General features: G+C 37.9%; 1 protein-coding gene across 1 annotated transcript in view; it reads left to right on the top strand.

The window, feature by feature from the left end:
* The first annotated feature begins 3,664 nt into the window (after nucleotides 1–3,664).
* LOC127414598 (breakpoint cluster region protein-like) overlaps nucleotides 3,665–16,471 on the top strand; it is an 83,316-nt gene continuing 70,509 nt past the window's right edge. Inside the window, exon 1 of the mRNA XM_051652740.1 lies at nucleotides 3,665–5,605. Within this exon, the coding sequence (XP_051508700.1) occupies nucleotides 4,192–5,605 (1,414 nt within the window). The 5' untranslated portion in view covers nucleotides 3,665–4,191. The remainder of the gene's footprint in view (nucleotides 5,606–16,471) is intronic.

Below are 16,471 nucleotides of genomic sequence, written 5' to 3' on the forward strand. Positions count from 1 at the left end.
TCCGGGGGAGTGGCATGCAAATACCACTCGCCAATTTTCATTGGCCTTTTATCAAAGACCAGAGGTGTCTCGGGCTCCCAAAAGTGACCCATAGTGTCAGGTTACGCAAGTATCCAGGACGTTATTTCTACACAAGTGTTTATGTTGAGATTACATTGTAATTTTAAGTTAAGAAAACACATTTCAAACACTTGGAACCACTGTCCACAGTTAAATCAAGTTCAGCCAAAGAGCTATTTTTTGTGTGTGTGTGTGTGTGTGTGTGTGTGTGTGTGTGTGTGTGTGTGTGTGTGTGTGTGTGTGTGTGTGAAATACACCGGATTCAATAAGAATGCCTGTACTTCTCTGGCCTACCATGCACAAGTATCCTACAAGTACATATTTTATGTAGACTGCACTCTTCCGGATTTTATTGATGGTTAACATGAATGACACTTGACTCAAGATTATGAATGATCAAATGGCAGCCTCCCTGCTTTTATTACTCTGAATGAATACTCTCTCTTTTAATTGGGTGGTTGGAAGACGCTCCCAGAAAAACAATAAAAACTTCTTCTAAATTCATTGTTAGCTCAGATTTTAAGTCTTAAGAAGCAAATTATCATGACAAAAGCATTGCATGTGTTGCATAGAAATTATGTATAAAATAGTGCCTTTTCTCTGCAGACAAAGCACGACATACATGTGGTACAGTATGGTGTCATAGTAACATTCTACTTTTTCACTGTTTAGACTGGATTTGAAAAGGGAGAATGAGTGTTATGAAAGTTGATGGCATGTGTTACATTGCATCGTTGTGATGGCATTGTTTTTTGTTGCTTTAAAGTCATTTAAAGGTCATTAGCCTTTAGTCATTGTCTAATCAATTCAAGGCCAGAAACACTGTATTATCTGCTTTTTAGCACTGATTACAGTAATTACAATATTAAAAATATTTACAGTAATTAAAATGAGTTACGTTTAATTACTCCTTTTCAGATATTTCAGGTCTCTTCAATTTACAATTATTATTAATATTATTTATTTATTTATTTATTTATTTTTTGCAGCAGCAGCAGTTGAGCATTGTAACCAATCACAGATATGTTTGTGCAAAACAGAAATATTCAGGAACACAGTTCTACTTGTTTTAGATATGTGTCCACATAAAGAATATGCCATGCATATGCCCCACACAAATGCATATGCTGGCACAACACCTTACAGACTGACATTTTGGCAAGGTTCAAATAAAAGGAATTATAAATGGGTATTATGCAATCATTATGAACTATGGTCAGCTGGACATATGCCAAAACAAGTCATTTTTACATCCATTTGCCTCTCCTAAACTGTTAATTATAATAATTACTGTGCAATACTTTATAAGTAAAGCACAAAAATACTGTACATACCTGTAAGCATTCCCTTCTTGGGTCAGAATGTGACTTTTTATGGTTGTGGTGGTGTAACGTTTTTTTGGGATGAGTGGAAATAAAAGCTTTCACTTCTAGATAAACAAGGATAAAATGTAACAATTTAAATGATTTCCCTCCATAACACACTAAGTACACTTCATCTTTTGATGCAAGAAATGACACCATTTACAGGCCAACAAAGCAGCTGGAACAAGGAAATATTGATTTCTGGTGCAGTAAATTGGGGAACAAAATTGGAACACTTTTACAGAATCTCATTACATTTCAAAGAGATCACATTACTAATGTATAATTACGTAAGGTACTAAAATAGTGTAAGAATCTGAAACACATTGGTTTCCTGATCAATCAATAATGAAATAGTAATTATTCTGTTTACAAGATGCTTTTCTTGTGTTACAATTTCCCCTACTTGGCCTCAAAACCATGGACAATAATGTTAATTTTTAACCAACAACCTAGAAATGTTGCTTCTTTTGAAATGTTAGGTGGGGAGAAGGTGCATCTGAACTTCACGACCTGGAGTTGATTAAACTGTCAGACAAAGATCCATTTTAATATATCACTGAACCGACAGAAAAGAGCCTTCGTGGTTTGTTAAAAATACAAATTATGTAAATAAATACGCAAATTTTTTTAAATGAATGTGTTGGTTTGTTTATCAGTTGAGGGTAGCGGGAATGAGACCACTAGGAAACACTGAAACAATAAAGTGAAATATTTATTTTCTAAGATGTTTTGATTTGGAAGAACTTGCATAGGAACTGCTATAAACAATACTATTTAAATGGATAGTTCACAGAATATGGAAAATTCTGTCATTATTATTTCAGCCTCATGTTGCCTCAAACCCATTTGACTTTCTTCCATGGAACACAAAAGGAGATGTTAAGCAGAATGACACCACAGTCACCACTCACTTTCACTGTATGAAAAAAGATGCAATTGATGCTGACAGTCCCTAATATTTTGCCTTTTGTGTAACTTACATGGAAGAAAGAATGCCATGCAGGACTGGAATAATATGAGGGTGAGTAAATGATGACAGAATTTTCATTTTTGGATGAACTAACCCTTAAATGGTCGAACTGCCGTTCTATTTAGTAACGCTAGATGGAGACAAGTTCATGCCTCAGCACTTCACAAGTCGCAGTTGAGAACAAAGTCAAGGTGTTTTAGGATGTTAGCTTAAAAAAATACGGTATGAATTGTTATCGTGTTCTTATAATGTGGGGTAATTCATATGTAGCCTCCTGTTAAAATAATACAAATAACATCTAGGCTACAATACAAATTAACAAGTTTTTGGGTGGAAATAAACCTGCCAGGGGCCGTTCAGACTGAAAGCATTATTGCGCAAAAAACAAACACACGTGTCTCGAGAAGCGTTTTTAAAATTTGACGTTCTGACACGTATAACAAACGCGGCACACCAGCGCGAGACGCAGAGACAATAGCGAGACGCACCCGCAACGAACAAATGCGTCCATCTGATGCATGGTTTACTAGAAAAACAACTGAAAACAGCGCAGGCGGACACATAACACATTCTGTTTGATCGGTACCTACACATGGCAAACGCTTTTTATGTTTTATTTGCCTTTGTTTCTGAATAATCGACCCCGTATATTTAAAGGGATAGTGTCCCCAAAAATCATCTACTCACCCTTATGCCATCCCAGATGTGTATAACTTTCTTTAAGCAATTGTGGATGAGAAACAGATCAATATTTAAGACATTTCACTTTCACAATCTTTCACATTTTGAAAGTGAAAATGGATTTTATGGTAAAAAAATAAAAATAAAAATAAAGAAAAGAAAAAAGAAAAAGGACTTAAATATTGATCTGTTTCTCACCTACTCCTATCATATCATTCTGAAGACATGGATTAAACCACTGGAGTCATATGGATTACTTTTATTCTGACTTTATGTGCTTTTTGGAGCTTCAAAGCTCTGGTCGGTATTCACTTGAATTGTACAGACCTACAGAGCTGAAATATTCTTCTTAAAATCGTTGTTTGTGTTCAGCAGAAGAGAGAAAGTCGTACACATCAGGGATGGCATGAGGGCGAAAAAATGATGAGACAATTTTCATTTTTGAAAATATCCCTTTAAACTGAGATTGTCTGTGCAGTCACTATTAATCATGGACTCAGTCTAGTCCCACCTCTTCCTGCAGCACACACACACACACACACACACAGAGAGAGAGAGAGAGAGAGAGAGAGAGAGAGAGTACAGTCTGGTCATATAGAGTGACGGACAGCGATGTCAACAGTGCAATGTAGCATTTTACTCGAAGAGTACAGACCGCTTTTGCGAAATATGGACATAATGAACATTTGAGAGACTAAAGCGATTATTTCTGGAAGCTTCTTTGGAAATAACGTTCAAATGAGCAGAATAAACAGATTTCAGCAACTTGCGCTGATAACATAAATGAAAGGACATGTCGCGAGCGAACCAGTGTTTATAAAGAGCGATTCTCAATCACACATCTGCCATTTAAATGGGACGAAACGCGTATGTAAACGTTTAATGTATTTTTCGGCGCTGCTTGTTATTGTTTGTGGAGAGAGGTGAGCGTCTGTCCAACATCAGCTATAAGTCAGATTTGAAAGTGATTATGTTATGCATACAGAACATGTTCAAGTGAAAAGAAAATGGTAAAGTTATCAACGTTGGCTTTGTGTGTGTTACTAGAAACAATATGTCGAGTATGTTGACAATTATTTTCTCACTAAATAAGTGATCTAGCATCAAGCAACCATGGTAGAACCTGTTGGTTTTGTGGAAGCATGGAAAGCTCAGTTTCCTGACTCAGATCCTCCTGAAATGGCTTTGAACTCTGTGGGAAACATTGAGCAGGAGCTGGAGAAATGCAGAAACTCTATCAGGAGACTGGAGATGGAAGTAAACAAAGAGCGCTTTCGTATGATCTACCTGCAAACGCTTCTGGCCAAGGAGAGAAGAAGCCACGATTCTCAAAGATGGGGCTTCAGTAAGGTCTCACAAGGTGATGGGAACCAGCCAGCATGCACAAACTCCCATCATCAGCTGCCTGGGAAAGCTGAAGGAAGCAGGTTTCAACCAGATAAACCGAGGCACACAACAACAGCAGGATGGTCCCCAGAGGAGAATCGTGAGTCTCAGCTGTGTGTTGAGGTGGAGGGAGGGAATATCTCAGACCAGGACAGACAGAAAAACGGAGATGGGGAAACAAATGGGATGTCTCGGTCCAAAAAAAGGAGCATTGAAACTCCATACGGGCCCAATGCTGGCCGTGGTCCTGGACACCATGAGGTGGATGGGGTTCCTGAGTCCCCACCAAAGGAGAAAGCCAACATGGGGTTGGGAGTTGCAGCTCTCAGGTCAAACTTTGAACGTATTAGGCGAGCCAATTCTCAAACATCAGGGGAGGGCAAAAGTGAGAGGCCTTACTATGTGAATATGGAGTACCACCATGAAAAAGGTCTTGTTAGAGTCAATGATAGAGAAGTCTCTGAAAAGATAAGTAGTTTGGGCAGTCAAGCTATGCAGATGGAGCGCAAGAGGTCCTTACCCTCTGTACCGTGTAACCTTTCCACTGCTTTTGGGGAGGTCCATAAACCAGTGCGGTCTAAACACCATGACAGATCTGCAGAGACCAGTTACAACTGTGAGGATGAAGATGCTGATCAGAATCCTCAGTTCCTCAAAGACAGTTCTATACGACTTAATGGAGGGAAGACTGAGTCTCAAAGAGCTCTTCAACAGAACTGGCAGCAGTCTGACTGTCAGCCCTATACAACCGTTTATGTGGGGGGCATTATGGGAGATGGGGAGGATTTGCATCTAACGTGGCCCAGGCGTTCGTACTCGCCTGGGAGTTTTGAGGATGGCTACACGCCTGATTGTAGCTCCAATGAAAATCTGACCTCCAGCGAAGAGGACTTTTCCTCAGGTCAGTCCAGCCACGTGTCCCCGAGCCCCACCGCCTACCGTATGTACCGAGAGAAGAGTCGCTCTCCGTCCCAGCACTCTCAGCAGTCCTTTGAGAGCGGAAGTCCTCCTACACCTTACTCCCACAAACGTCTCAAGCAACAGTTAGCACTCTCTGAGGGCCATCTTGTTGGTGTCCGCAAGATCTGGCCGGCTGATGGAAGCTCCAACAACTTTAACAACAGTTTCCATGGAGATCTGGGTAAGACAACATTCTTTCAGTGTTTACTTTTGCACATTTAGGGTCTGTTTGGGCCTTCCCGTAGGTCAGATTTCAGTCTTACTTACACTGGAAAATGGATGACAGTGACAGCAAATAACCTTTTAATAAAGGTATAATTCACCCAGAAAGGAAAATTCTGTCATCATTTACTCACCGTCATTTAGGTCCAAACCTGAATTACTCTCTTTTTCCGTAGAACACAAAAGAAGATATTATGCATGTTAGCCTCAGTCGCTATGCACTTTCGTTGCATCTTTATTTTTTATTTTTTCCATATAATGAAAGTGAATGGTGACTCAGGCTTACATTTGGCCAAACATGGTTCTGGAACAACATGGGGTGAGTAAATTATTACAGAATTTTCATTTTTGGGTGAATTATCCCTCAGTTATCAGTGTTGATTTTCAGAGGTAAAATGTGTTTTTATGGTTTTTTTTAATTATTATTTGTTTTACATTTAAATTTAAATAATAAAAAAGTAACATTAAAATACTAGGCCTAGAATATAATTTAAACATATCAAATGTTACATTTTTGTCCCCCACATTTAGAATTTCGGTGACATTTTTGTCACTTTCAGTGGTATTTTACCCCATGAGACTTCATTATATCTGACCTGGACAGTGGAAAACTAAAGAAAGGGTGTTTTTTGCCAAGAACCAGACATGAAGATCATGTTCTAATTAAATTTCATGACATTATTTATTATTTTATTATTATGTATTATTTTCGTTATTTAGCTGTTGTGCAACACTTCAAATATCTATCTGATTGACAACTCTATGAAATCGACATTCCTTAGTCAAAACAGATTTCTAACAACAGTCTCACCCATCTACTATCGTTGTGCAAAGTTGTCCATGTGGTTTCTCCCCCTCCCCCTGGTCTAAGTCTTATGATGAAACTAGTCTGATCTGCAGCGCCTGAGGCAGCGCAGTCACTCAATCTCTGTCTACCCAAGTGCATCAGTTCACATTAGTGTTGTTGTCCTGCCGAAGGCTAATTAACCTAAAGGGGTCATCTAGCATGATGAATTTAGCAGGGGTTCTTTGTTGGGGGTGGGGTGAAAGACAAATGACAAGCATCAAATTAAGACAAGGACTGAGAATATAACATGTCACATGGCCACTCGGACTAAACGATCAGACTTATGTGGGTCCATATTGGGCTGAATGTAAGCACACGAGAGATGGTTATTCATTTTGCATATGAGCTCAGCAGAATAATGTAGTAATGTGTTACGGATGAATGGTCACAATGCAAGTGGCATAAATTATTTGATTGGATGAGGTCTGGTCCAGTCAGGTATTAATGAAATGTGGATGTTACTTCAGTGAACTAATGTAAAAGAAGAGTGCTCCAAACAAAGATATGCATGTCACTGAATCTGAATCAAAGTTTCTCTGTGTGAAGCAATCTTGAACACAAACTCAGTGTTTTTGTGGTGCATGCACTTGGGTTACTGGTGCAGCAACTTTAAATGCTTTGGCCAGGGTTTCACAACCGGGGGGTTTGTGATGGCACTGCAGGGGTTTTGAGATTGCGATAGAAATGCCAAATGTCAATTGCCAAATTAAATGGAATAAAAAAAATTAGAACATTAAAAATCTAATAAGTGCATAAAATTAAAACCATCAAAATGGAATAAGTACATGATGAATCAAAATGAATAAACACATTGTTTTAATTATTTCCACACAACAACGTGAAATTCATTATATTTATTAATAGGATAACATAACAACAATCTGAGGGAGTACTTCAAGAAAATACTGATACTCTACCAAAAACAAATTTCTGACTCAGAATTGTGGTCTTTTTTACATGTAAAAGTATCTTAACTTTAAAAATAGATAAATGTACTTAAAAGCAAAATAACATGAGATACTACGCCTTGTTTTCTGAGAATCTAACAACAGAATAAAACAGAGTAAAGTATTTGAGAGTAGGGTAAGCAAAATAAACTTAATTCATAGGAAAAACGCATTTAATTTTCATGCCCCATTTTTATTTGTTTAAAGCATAAACCTCACAAAATTATGTTACTTTTCTCTGATATCTTTAATCTCACTTTATCATTTTGCTTCTCAAGTAAATTTGTCCTGTAAGGATTTTTGGATATACTGGAAAACAAGTATATTTGACAGTTATTTATTTATTTATTTTTCCAGCATAATTGAGGTCATAGAGGTTCGGCTGACAAAAAAAAAAAAAGGTTGGGAACCTCTGGCTTAAGCAATTGCACAATAACGATATATCCATTGTTTCCATATTAAGCAGATTACACAGACATCATTGTTACATTGTCCATGTAATGGCTGTTTAAGTCTTGCCTTTTTACCTCCCCCACTTTCTTTATAACGCACTATTGGAAACTGCCTTAATGTCTTGTTATATAGTTCTGATTGCTCTTTAAGTTACATTTTCAATTGCATGAGTGTAATTTGACTAAAACAAGAGAAATCAAGAGACAAAATCAGATTTCTCTCCTCTTAAGCAGAAAAGAGCAGCAATTCACTGGACATCAGCTCAGTCCAAGCTGTAGTTACATAAGCAGGCAGAAAGAAAGCACGGTACTGCAAAGTCAGTATGCCACAAACAAATTGCAGATGATGAGTGTAAAGAGTGGAAAACGGTATTTCAGTGACAGTGTCTTGATGAATCGTGATTTACAGTGGGAACTCTGTGTGGGGTATAGACGTACAGCAAAACTCAGGCTGTCTCTAAGTTTTCTCAAAGTTTTCTTTGGAATCTTAATCTAATGCCCTAAAGGTGCTTACAAACAAGCACGGTCGAGTCTTACAAGTTAGTTTAGTTTAAACAGGCTGCATTATTTCTGTTACCCTGATGCACAGTGAGAGTGTGATTCACAGATTTTAGTTCTCTAAAATTTCAGGCATGCTCACCTAGCCACCCTCCCTTGTGTAAACGTCTGTGCAGCCACGTGTGTTTGTCAAACAAGAACATGCCGTGCCACAGTCTGTGGTAACTGCCCTGATATTTTTGAAAAGATATTTATTTAGATTTATACTCAAGGCAGCCTTTTAATATGAATGTGCTTTGAAAATATGTAAGCTCACTAATTACAGTGGCCTTAAAATGTATTTAGACACTAAGGAACCACATAAAAGTTCATATGTGGAAAAACCTTGGAAACCTGTTAAAAGTAGTCCCAAAAATGATATCTGAACTTAAATGTGAGAAAAGGTCTTGCATAATGTGTTTACAGATGCCACTTGATTTTATATTTTGTATATAATGTAATGACATTCAGACACTTTTAAGTGTGACTTAAGTGTGACAAAATATTTTTTGGGCCACTGTATATGTTTTTATTGTTAATATAATTACACCCACCTAGTAGTAACACCCACAATAAAAATGTTTCCTCAAACCACTTCTGTAGTTAAAGGGTTAGTTCACACAAAAATGAAAATTCTCTCATCATTTACTCACCCTCATGCCATCTCAGATGTTTGGGACTTTCTTTCTTCTGCAAAACACAAACAAAGATTTTTAGATGAATATCTCAGCTCTGCAGGTCCATACAATGCAAATGAATGGAGATCAGGCCTTTGAAGCTCCAAAGAGCAGATAAAGTCAGCATAAAAATAATCCATAAGAATTCAGTGGTTTAATCAATGTCTTCTGAAGAGATCCAGTTGGTTTTGGCTGAGAACAGACCAAAATATAACTCCTTTTTCACTGTACATCTTGACAGCAGTCTCCTTGGCAATCAGGATTTCAAGCTTGATTACACTTCCTATAGCACCATCTAGTGCTCTGCGCATGCCTCAAGCGCTAGGAAGTGTAATCAAGCTTGAAATCATGATCGTGCCTAGAGACTGCAATGGCAAGATGTACAGTGAAAAAGGAGGTATATTTTAGTCTGTTCTCACCCAAAGCCAACTGGATCACTTCAGAAGACATTGATTAAACCACTGGAGTCTGATGGATTATGTTTATGTCTCCTTTTTTGAGCTTCAAATGCCTGATCACCATTCACTTGCATTGTATGGACCTTCAGAGTTGAGATATTCTTCTAAAAATATTTGTTTGTGTTCAGCAGAAGAAAGAAAGTCATACACATCTTAGATGGCATGAGGGCGAGTAAATGATGAGAAAATTTTTCTTTTTGGGTGAACTATTCCGTTTTACTAACTTTTTACTCATGTTTGAGAATCTGCCTTGTTTTACACAAAGTACTTGCTGAAGAGTGCAAATGCTAATGAATTTTTCTTTAGAGGCAAAAATCTGGCTTGTTTTCTGTCCATCAGTGTTTAAAAGTCACCTTTTAGGAGCAAGTGGCCCTGGCAGACATGCTAATCCTGTCTGTATTGTCAGAAGAAACAGACCTTTTTTTACAGTCCTTACAAACTCTTAAGTTCCATCGTGCATGCTGGCTCAAGATTGCCAGCAACTCAGAGTTTTGCTGGAGGATGCATTTAAATCATGGCACAATTACAGGCTCTTTTGACCACTTTCATGGTCATGCTAATAGTTTTTTAAAGGTAATATAATTTTTTCAGTGTTAAAATACTAACTCTTGTCCAAACTTAATATGCAGAGACTACTGTAATTGAGCCATACGTAAGTTGATCTGCCGAAAAGTGTAAACACTGTGGCTATGTTTTTTTAAGCATCCCAACAAGCCCGGCTCAACCAGTTGTGTGAGTTTGGGGCTGGACTATCTGTTTGTCTGACCAATGGTGGATGGAGGGAGTTTTTGGGAAACTTGTTTGAAAACAATCATACATTTTTGCGAGCAAGTTGTGCGAGCTGCCTCTGCAACATGGGTTCTAGTCCATGGAAACCAGAAAATAATAGCTTTCACAATAACAATGATGAGCATAATTCTGAGGTTGCGTTTACCCTCTAAAATAAAATGTTTCTCCACTGAGATTAGGGTTGGGGTTTGGGTTAGAGAGCATAGTTAATATGCATTCCTTTTGACTGAATTACATAATTTACAACTAAAAATACAAATCACTTTACAAATCAATTTTTTTTTTTTTTGTGACTCTTTAGTCTAGGGCTGGGAATGGATTCCAAAAAGAATCAATTCCGAGGCATTGGGAATCGAGAATCAACTCGAAACGTTGGAATCGACTCCGGCTTTGGAGTCGATTCCTTTCAGGGAAACCGGTTGATATTATTGGACTGTGTTTATTTCCTCGACCACTGAACTACTACACATTTCAAAAGCCTAGCAGCACTATTTAATTTTAGAATGGACCTATTAATAGTAAATGTCATTCATGCTGTTATAAATAGTGCAAATAATGCTTAGTAGTGAGCTGTTTATTAAGAGATTTAACTTTACTTCCCATTATTTTTGGAATCGAAAAATAATAGAAAAAAATTGTCTGGAATCGACTCTTGATGGACTCTTGATTCCATAGATTCCAAAATCAGTAATCAGAGTTGATTCCCAAATTTCTGAAATCAAACAGCCCTACTGTGGACATTTCACCTGGAAACTGGAGCTCACACCTGTCCATACGTTCAACACTTCCAGCTTCTGCCACTGGGGGCAGTGCCTCGAATTTCTGTAAGCACAGCCACAGACCAATTTCAGCAGCAGAACTTTCAGCCTACTGTTGCAGAATTCACAGTGAGATCAGTTTGGAAATTACATTCTTCACCTTTAAATTCCATTGTTCATGTCAGCATGCAAGTTTTGCTGGAGGATGCAATGTTAAGGTTACTGCATATGTGGAATCTGCTTAGAAATCATTTTGAGTGTCATAGTTGGTAATTGAGTTTCATAGGTAGTTTTAGGTGAGATGTAATCATTGATTTCCATGATTTTCAAATATAGTATCTTTAGTATTTTGAAGTTTTGCCGGAATCTGTAGAGTTCAGATGGCTTTGGGAATGGATAGAGGTATTTGCTCGCACTCGTCCTTCTTGCTGTTTTTCCCTTTTATTATCTGCCAGAGCTCATAAATCCAGTGAAAGCTTAGACATCAGAAATACCACTCAGTCAACATTAAATGGGCAACATGTGCACATAAAGCCAGACAGCAGCAACAAACCACTGCATGTAATTTGCTTCTTTTCAAACAGTCAACTAATGTAGTATGTTAAGCTGTATTTTCGCACTACAGATGCCCAAAGACACGCTAACTATCCCTTTTTGTTTCTGAGTGTTTGCATGTCACCTGTTGTCCTGAGGGCTGGGCTGTGTAAATGGGGCAGGGACGAGGGCAGGCTGGCATGGATCCAGCTGGCACAGGCTTAGAGAGCCCTGCACCACCATCACCAGCTGCAGGGGAAAGAGCAGATCTTTCTCACTGTCATTTCATGGGAGGAGCTTCCTGCTTCGAGTCAAATAAACACAATCATGTGTTATTTAATACTGCAGTCTGCTAGCACAGATGTAATGTAAAGTTTTCAGTTACTGTCCATAAAGTTACATTTTTGGGGAATTAGTTGTTTTGTAGAAACAATAGAGCGCAACAGTGCCCGCCCACTTTTTCAGCCGTCGGGTTCCACAAGTATTTTCCTATTCATGTCTTCCAGAGACTTTTCATAAAATCCTCCATTAAAGAGTTTTAAAGCATGAACCAAACCAACCAGCTCCGAACTGAATCGCAAACAATACAGACTGTGTTTTAAGGCAAAAACTTATTTGAAAATCAGACTAAAAGATAAAGGTACAAGTCTGTGTACTTACCGTTTTTCATGAGGGCACGGACTACAATCCCATGAAGCATTTGCGACGAAACTATGGAAATATATAAAACTATTGATTTTAGGTTGTTTATTGTAAGTATAGAATTGCAAAATATTCCAATAAACACAAATATATAAGTAGTTTGAGATTGCAGGGAGACCGACTTGTTTGCGTCATTCAGAGTATGTCATGGGAGTGGGTGGTCGCTTCTGGGCTTATTTCGTAGGCTTGGTTGGCTGCGGTTCTCTGATTGGTGAAGCTTTCTCTGCTGGACCATGGGTAATGTAGTTGTTCAACAGGAATTGCGCTATTAAAGATACCATAGATGAACGACCTTGGCACTAATGGTAGGTCTGACTTTATAGGTTTATAAGTTAGTGTTGAAAATCAATTTGTCTAGTCTTTGTTGTTCCATGGAATAAAGAAAGTCAAACAAGTTTGGAATAACATGATGGTGAGTAAATGATTTCAGAATATTCATCCCTTGCTATTTCATGAATAGATTATTTTCTCTTTGATAAAATTACTTTGTTTTGCACTGTTTTGAGGAAATGTAAAAGAAAAGATAAGAATCTCAACAAACCAATGTGACGCTGTGACAGACACACTTCTGACAATTGTAGTAATAAGCTACTAGAATGTTTTTTTTCCTTTTCACACACTGTGTTTGCTTATGTCACAATGGCAGAATAGCCTCTTAATTATAGAGGAAAATGTCAAATGACAGAAAGAGTGAACAGCGTTATCATGAAAAGATTTCAGTGGTTTCGTCACTTCAAATGGACACTGAAGAACTGGCTTCTCTGGTGTTTGCAATCATAGTGTTTTTCTTGCTTCCTGTGGCATCTATTTATGTTTTTAATGGATTTTAAATCCATTTCTCTGCATTGATTTGATTCACACACACAAAAAAAGCCTCTTTTAATGTCCCAATGAAAACCACATTTAAGTTCGGTGGCGTTTTTGTCCATTTTAGTCTATTTTTAGCTTTTAAGTCATATGCTAGTGTGCTCTTATAAGTTGGAAAAATTACTCTTTAACACATATACGCATGTAAAATCTTCACGTCTTTTTCTTCCAGGAAAATGACTATAAATATTGATGACTCATCTTGTACTACACAGAGTTTTGTCCAGTCCAATACTATCTAGAATGAGAATGTCCCTCCCCTTTTATACCACCTGCAACCAACTAGCAAGTTGCAAATCATGGTTCATGAGATTTCATGAGGTTTTTAATGCATCTGTCAATTTTTTTAACTACATCACTTTCAATCTCTGCCCACTCCTTTCTTTTCTTTATTCATTACACTCAGCACAGTGACTGAATCATGACAATGTCATGTGTTTCCCCTGAGGTGTTCAGTACAGTGCAGTCTTGTTATTGTAACGTGCACTCTGTGCTTCTCCTCAGATTTACTTACCCATGTCACCTCCCTGTCCTAATTCTGCACCAGCCCCTTTGCCTGCAACAATACCACCCCCTCTCTTAAATCTCCCCCTAGCAGCATAAGCTATCCAACCTAATTTTCTTGCTACCTTAAATGCTTGGATCCCCTGAAATTCACTGTAACATCATAACCCCTGCCACCCATTTTCCACAACTGTCTTGTCATTTTGCCACTTTTTTTTAGATATGTTAATTTATTTCACCATTCTCAGTTCTCATAGTGTGGCCCAGTCACACTTCGAAATGTATGGAAGTCCAGCAAAATCAGACTGATCTCACAGTGAAACGGAAACAGTTGGTTGACTTTTCTTTAGCTAAAATTAGTCTGTGCTTACCAAATTTGTAAACACTGCCCCCAGTGGCCAAAACATAACAGTTGTTGGGCATATGGGCATGTGTGAGCTCCATTTTCCAGGTGAAATGTCCACAGAGAGGTGCCAAATGCAAGTTGTTTTCAGCTGTACAGGCTGTTATACAGTGAAGAGGAATGCATATTTTATAAACTGTACCCCCCAACCCAAACACCAAACCTAAACCTAACCATCAGTGGAGTAAAAATGTAATGGAAAAAACGCAACCTCCAAATTGCTCTCGTTACTGATTATGCGAACACGATTACTTTCTGGTTTCAATGTGGGATCCAAACCCGGGTCTCCCATGCTGCTGACACAACACGCTTTCTGTCACACCACAGGGGAAGGTAAAAATGCTGGAGCTGATATCTGATAGGAGATGACGCTTGTCATGAGCCGGCAGAATGTGGCTGATCCTAGGGTACCAGAACTCTTTGAAACAACATGCCAACTTTCTGTGTGATCATGTTGACAAAATATCAAAACAAGTGGCATCTGCAAACTGATTTAAGACCTTTTCACAGAACTAACTTTACTTTCCTTAGAGGCCATTCAGATCGAGCACGTTCAGTAGATGCAGTGCAACAGATATAAAAGAATGCAGTTGACTCAAGTTGCGCTTTTAAAAGCTGACTTTTTAAATTGTTTTACATGACAGAGTCTAATAAAATGCAACGTGCCTGCATGAGACGCTGAAAACCAGCTTGATTCAGCGCAACGGTAAAAGATGCATGTTTCCATAGAAAAACAATGGAAATAGAGCGCAGACAGACACAAAACTTGAAAAGACTTTTAGCCATTTTTGCCATTATTTTTAACAAAGCTATTGCCAAAGTTTTTTAATGGTTGTGTGAAGTCACTGACCCTCAACTTCACACAGATATTCAAGCAGAGTAACCACAGGTTTAATTTATCATATTAACAATGGACACGTTCCATTCAGTTTGACAACCAGAAAGTGTCTAAATAATTTTTGTCTCAATTTGTAACAGTATACCAATAATTTTATCAATCAAAACTAGTGCTCTGAGTCGATTAAAATGTTAAATTGTGATTAATCGCATAATTTTTCGTAGTTAATCGTGATTAAACACAGATTTTGAAAGTGCTGAAATTTGACTCTAAATATATTTATTTTCCTGTCAAAATGCATTTATTTACTTATTAGGAAAGAAAACAAAACAACATGTATTAATATAATGCTTTATTGACAAACAAAGCCTATCACAGTCTAAAGATAAAAATGCACTAAAATAGCACCAATTCAAGTAACATTAAACGTTTCCCAAATTCTAAGTGGGAGTTTAACTAATTGAAAGATCAGTCCCCCCATAGGTTGCATATTCATTGCAATGGACATTAAATCTCTCATCCTCCAAAATATTAATCTTCCGGTTAGACTGAAACTATCCACTTTGTTACAGCAATCATGAAGCCAAGATCATGATTCGCATCAGAGTGTCAATGCCAGCGTCGTGTCATTTTGAACTACATATTTACATATACATATTTGAACTACATAAAGCACCTGCAGACAAAAATGTCTCATTCTGCATTTTGGACGACTTGACGTGCTTCTGTGGTAATTAAAATGCTCCTTACTTAGGCTTAAAAATACTTTATTTCTGTCACAAGTCCAATCTGGGCTTTCTCCATCGTTTGATCACTGACACGGCTGTTGTGTGTGTTTGTGATGTGTTCGTCAGTATAATGACTCCAGGTGGACACATTACAAAGGTTCCGCCCTTCTAACCAATGTTTATGCTGGTTTATATTAATGATAAATGCGTTAAATGCGATTAAGAAAAATGTATGTGTTAAACCTTTTAAATTAATCGTGTGCGTTAACACACGACAAAACCTGACATAAATCTTTTTTTATTAAACGTTTTGCTTGAAAAGTGTGCTTGTGCTATCTTTCTTTTAAAATAAATGACAATTTCTTTGATGTTTTGTTGTCTTATGAAATAACATTCATACATTTTTAAGTGTGGCTAAAATGCTTAAATACTGTAAAGCAGAAACCAACATTTTCCATAGCTTCAGAGCCTTGACCTATCAGACATTTCTTGCTGTCCCCTTGTCCCTCATAATGTCAAGCAGATAAGACTGTAAAGAAACAAAGTTCTAATGTTTTGTCCACTGTTAGTCTACTGTGTGCCCTGATCCCCCTCCAGGGATTAGAGTGAAAGGGCCTTCTGTGCTCATTCCCTAAAGTGTTTATGGAATGTCTCAGCTGCTTGAGAAATGTGGTAAATACATGGCTAATGAAATGTAAAGTGGCCTGCAAGCATAGGCACTGACCCCCCGGGGGCTGGTGCGCAGTCATGTGTGTGTGTAAAGTGGTTGGTTAGGAGTAGCCTG

The sequence above is a fragment of the Myxocyprinus asiaticus genome, chromosome 24, assembly GCF_019703515.2.
Source record: "Myxocyprinus asiaticus isolate MX2 ecotype Aquarium Trade chromosome 24, UBuf_Myxa_2, whole genome shotgun sequence".
NCBI classification, from domain to species: Eukaryota; Metazoa; Chordata; class Actinopteri; order Cypriniformes; family Catostomidae; genus Myxocyprinus; species Myxocyprinus asiaticus.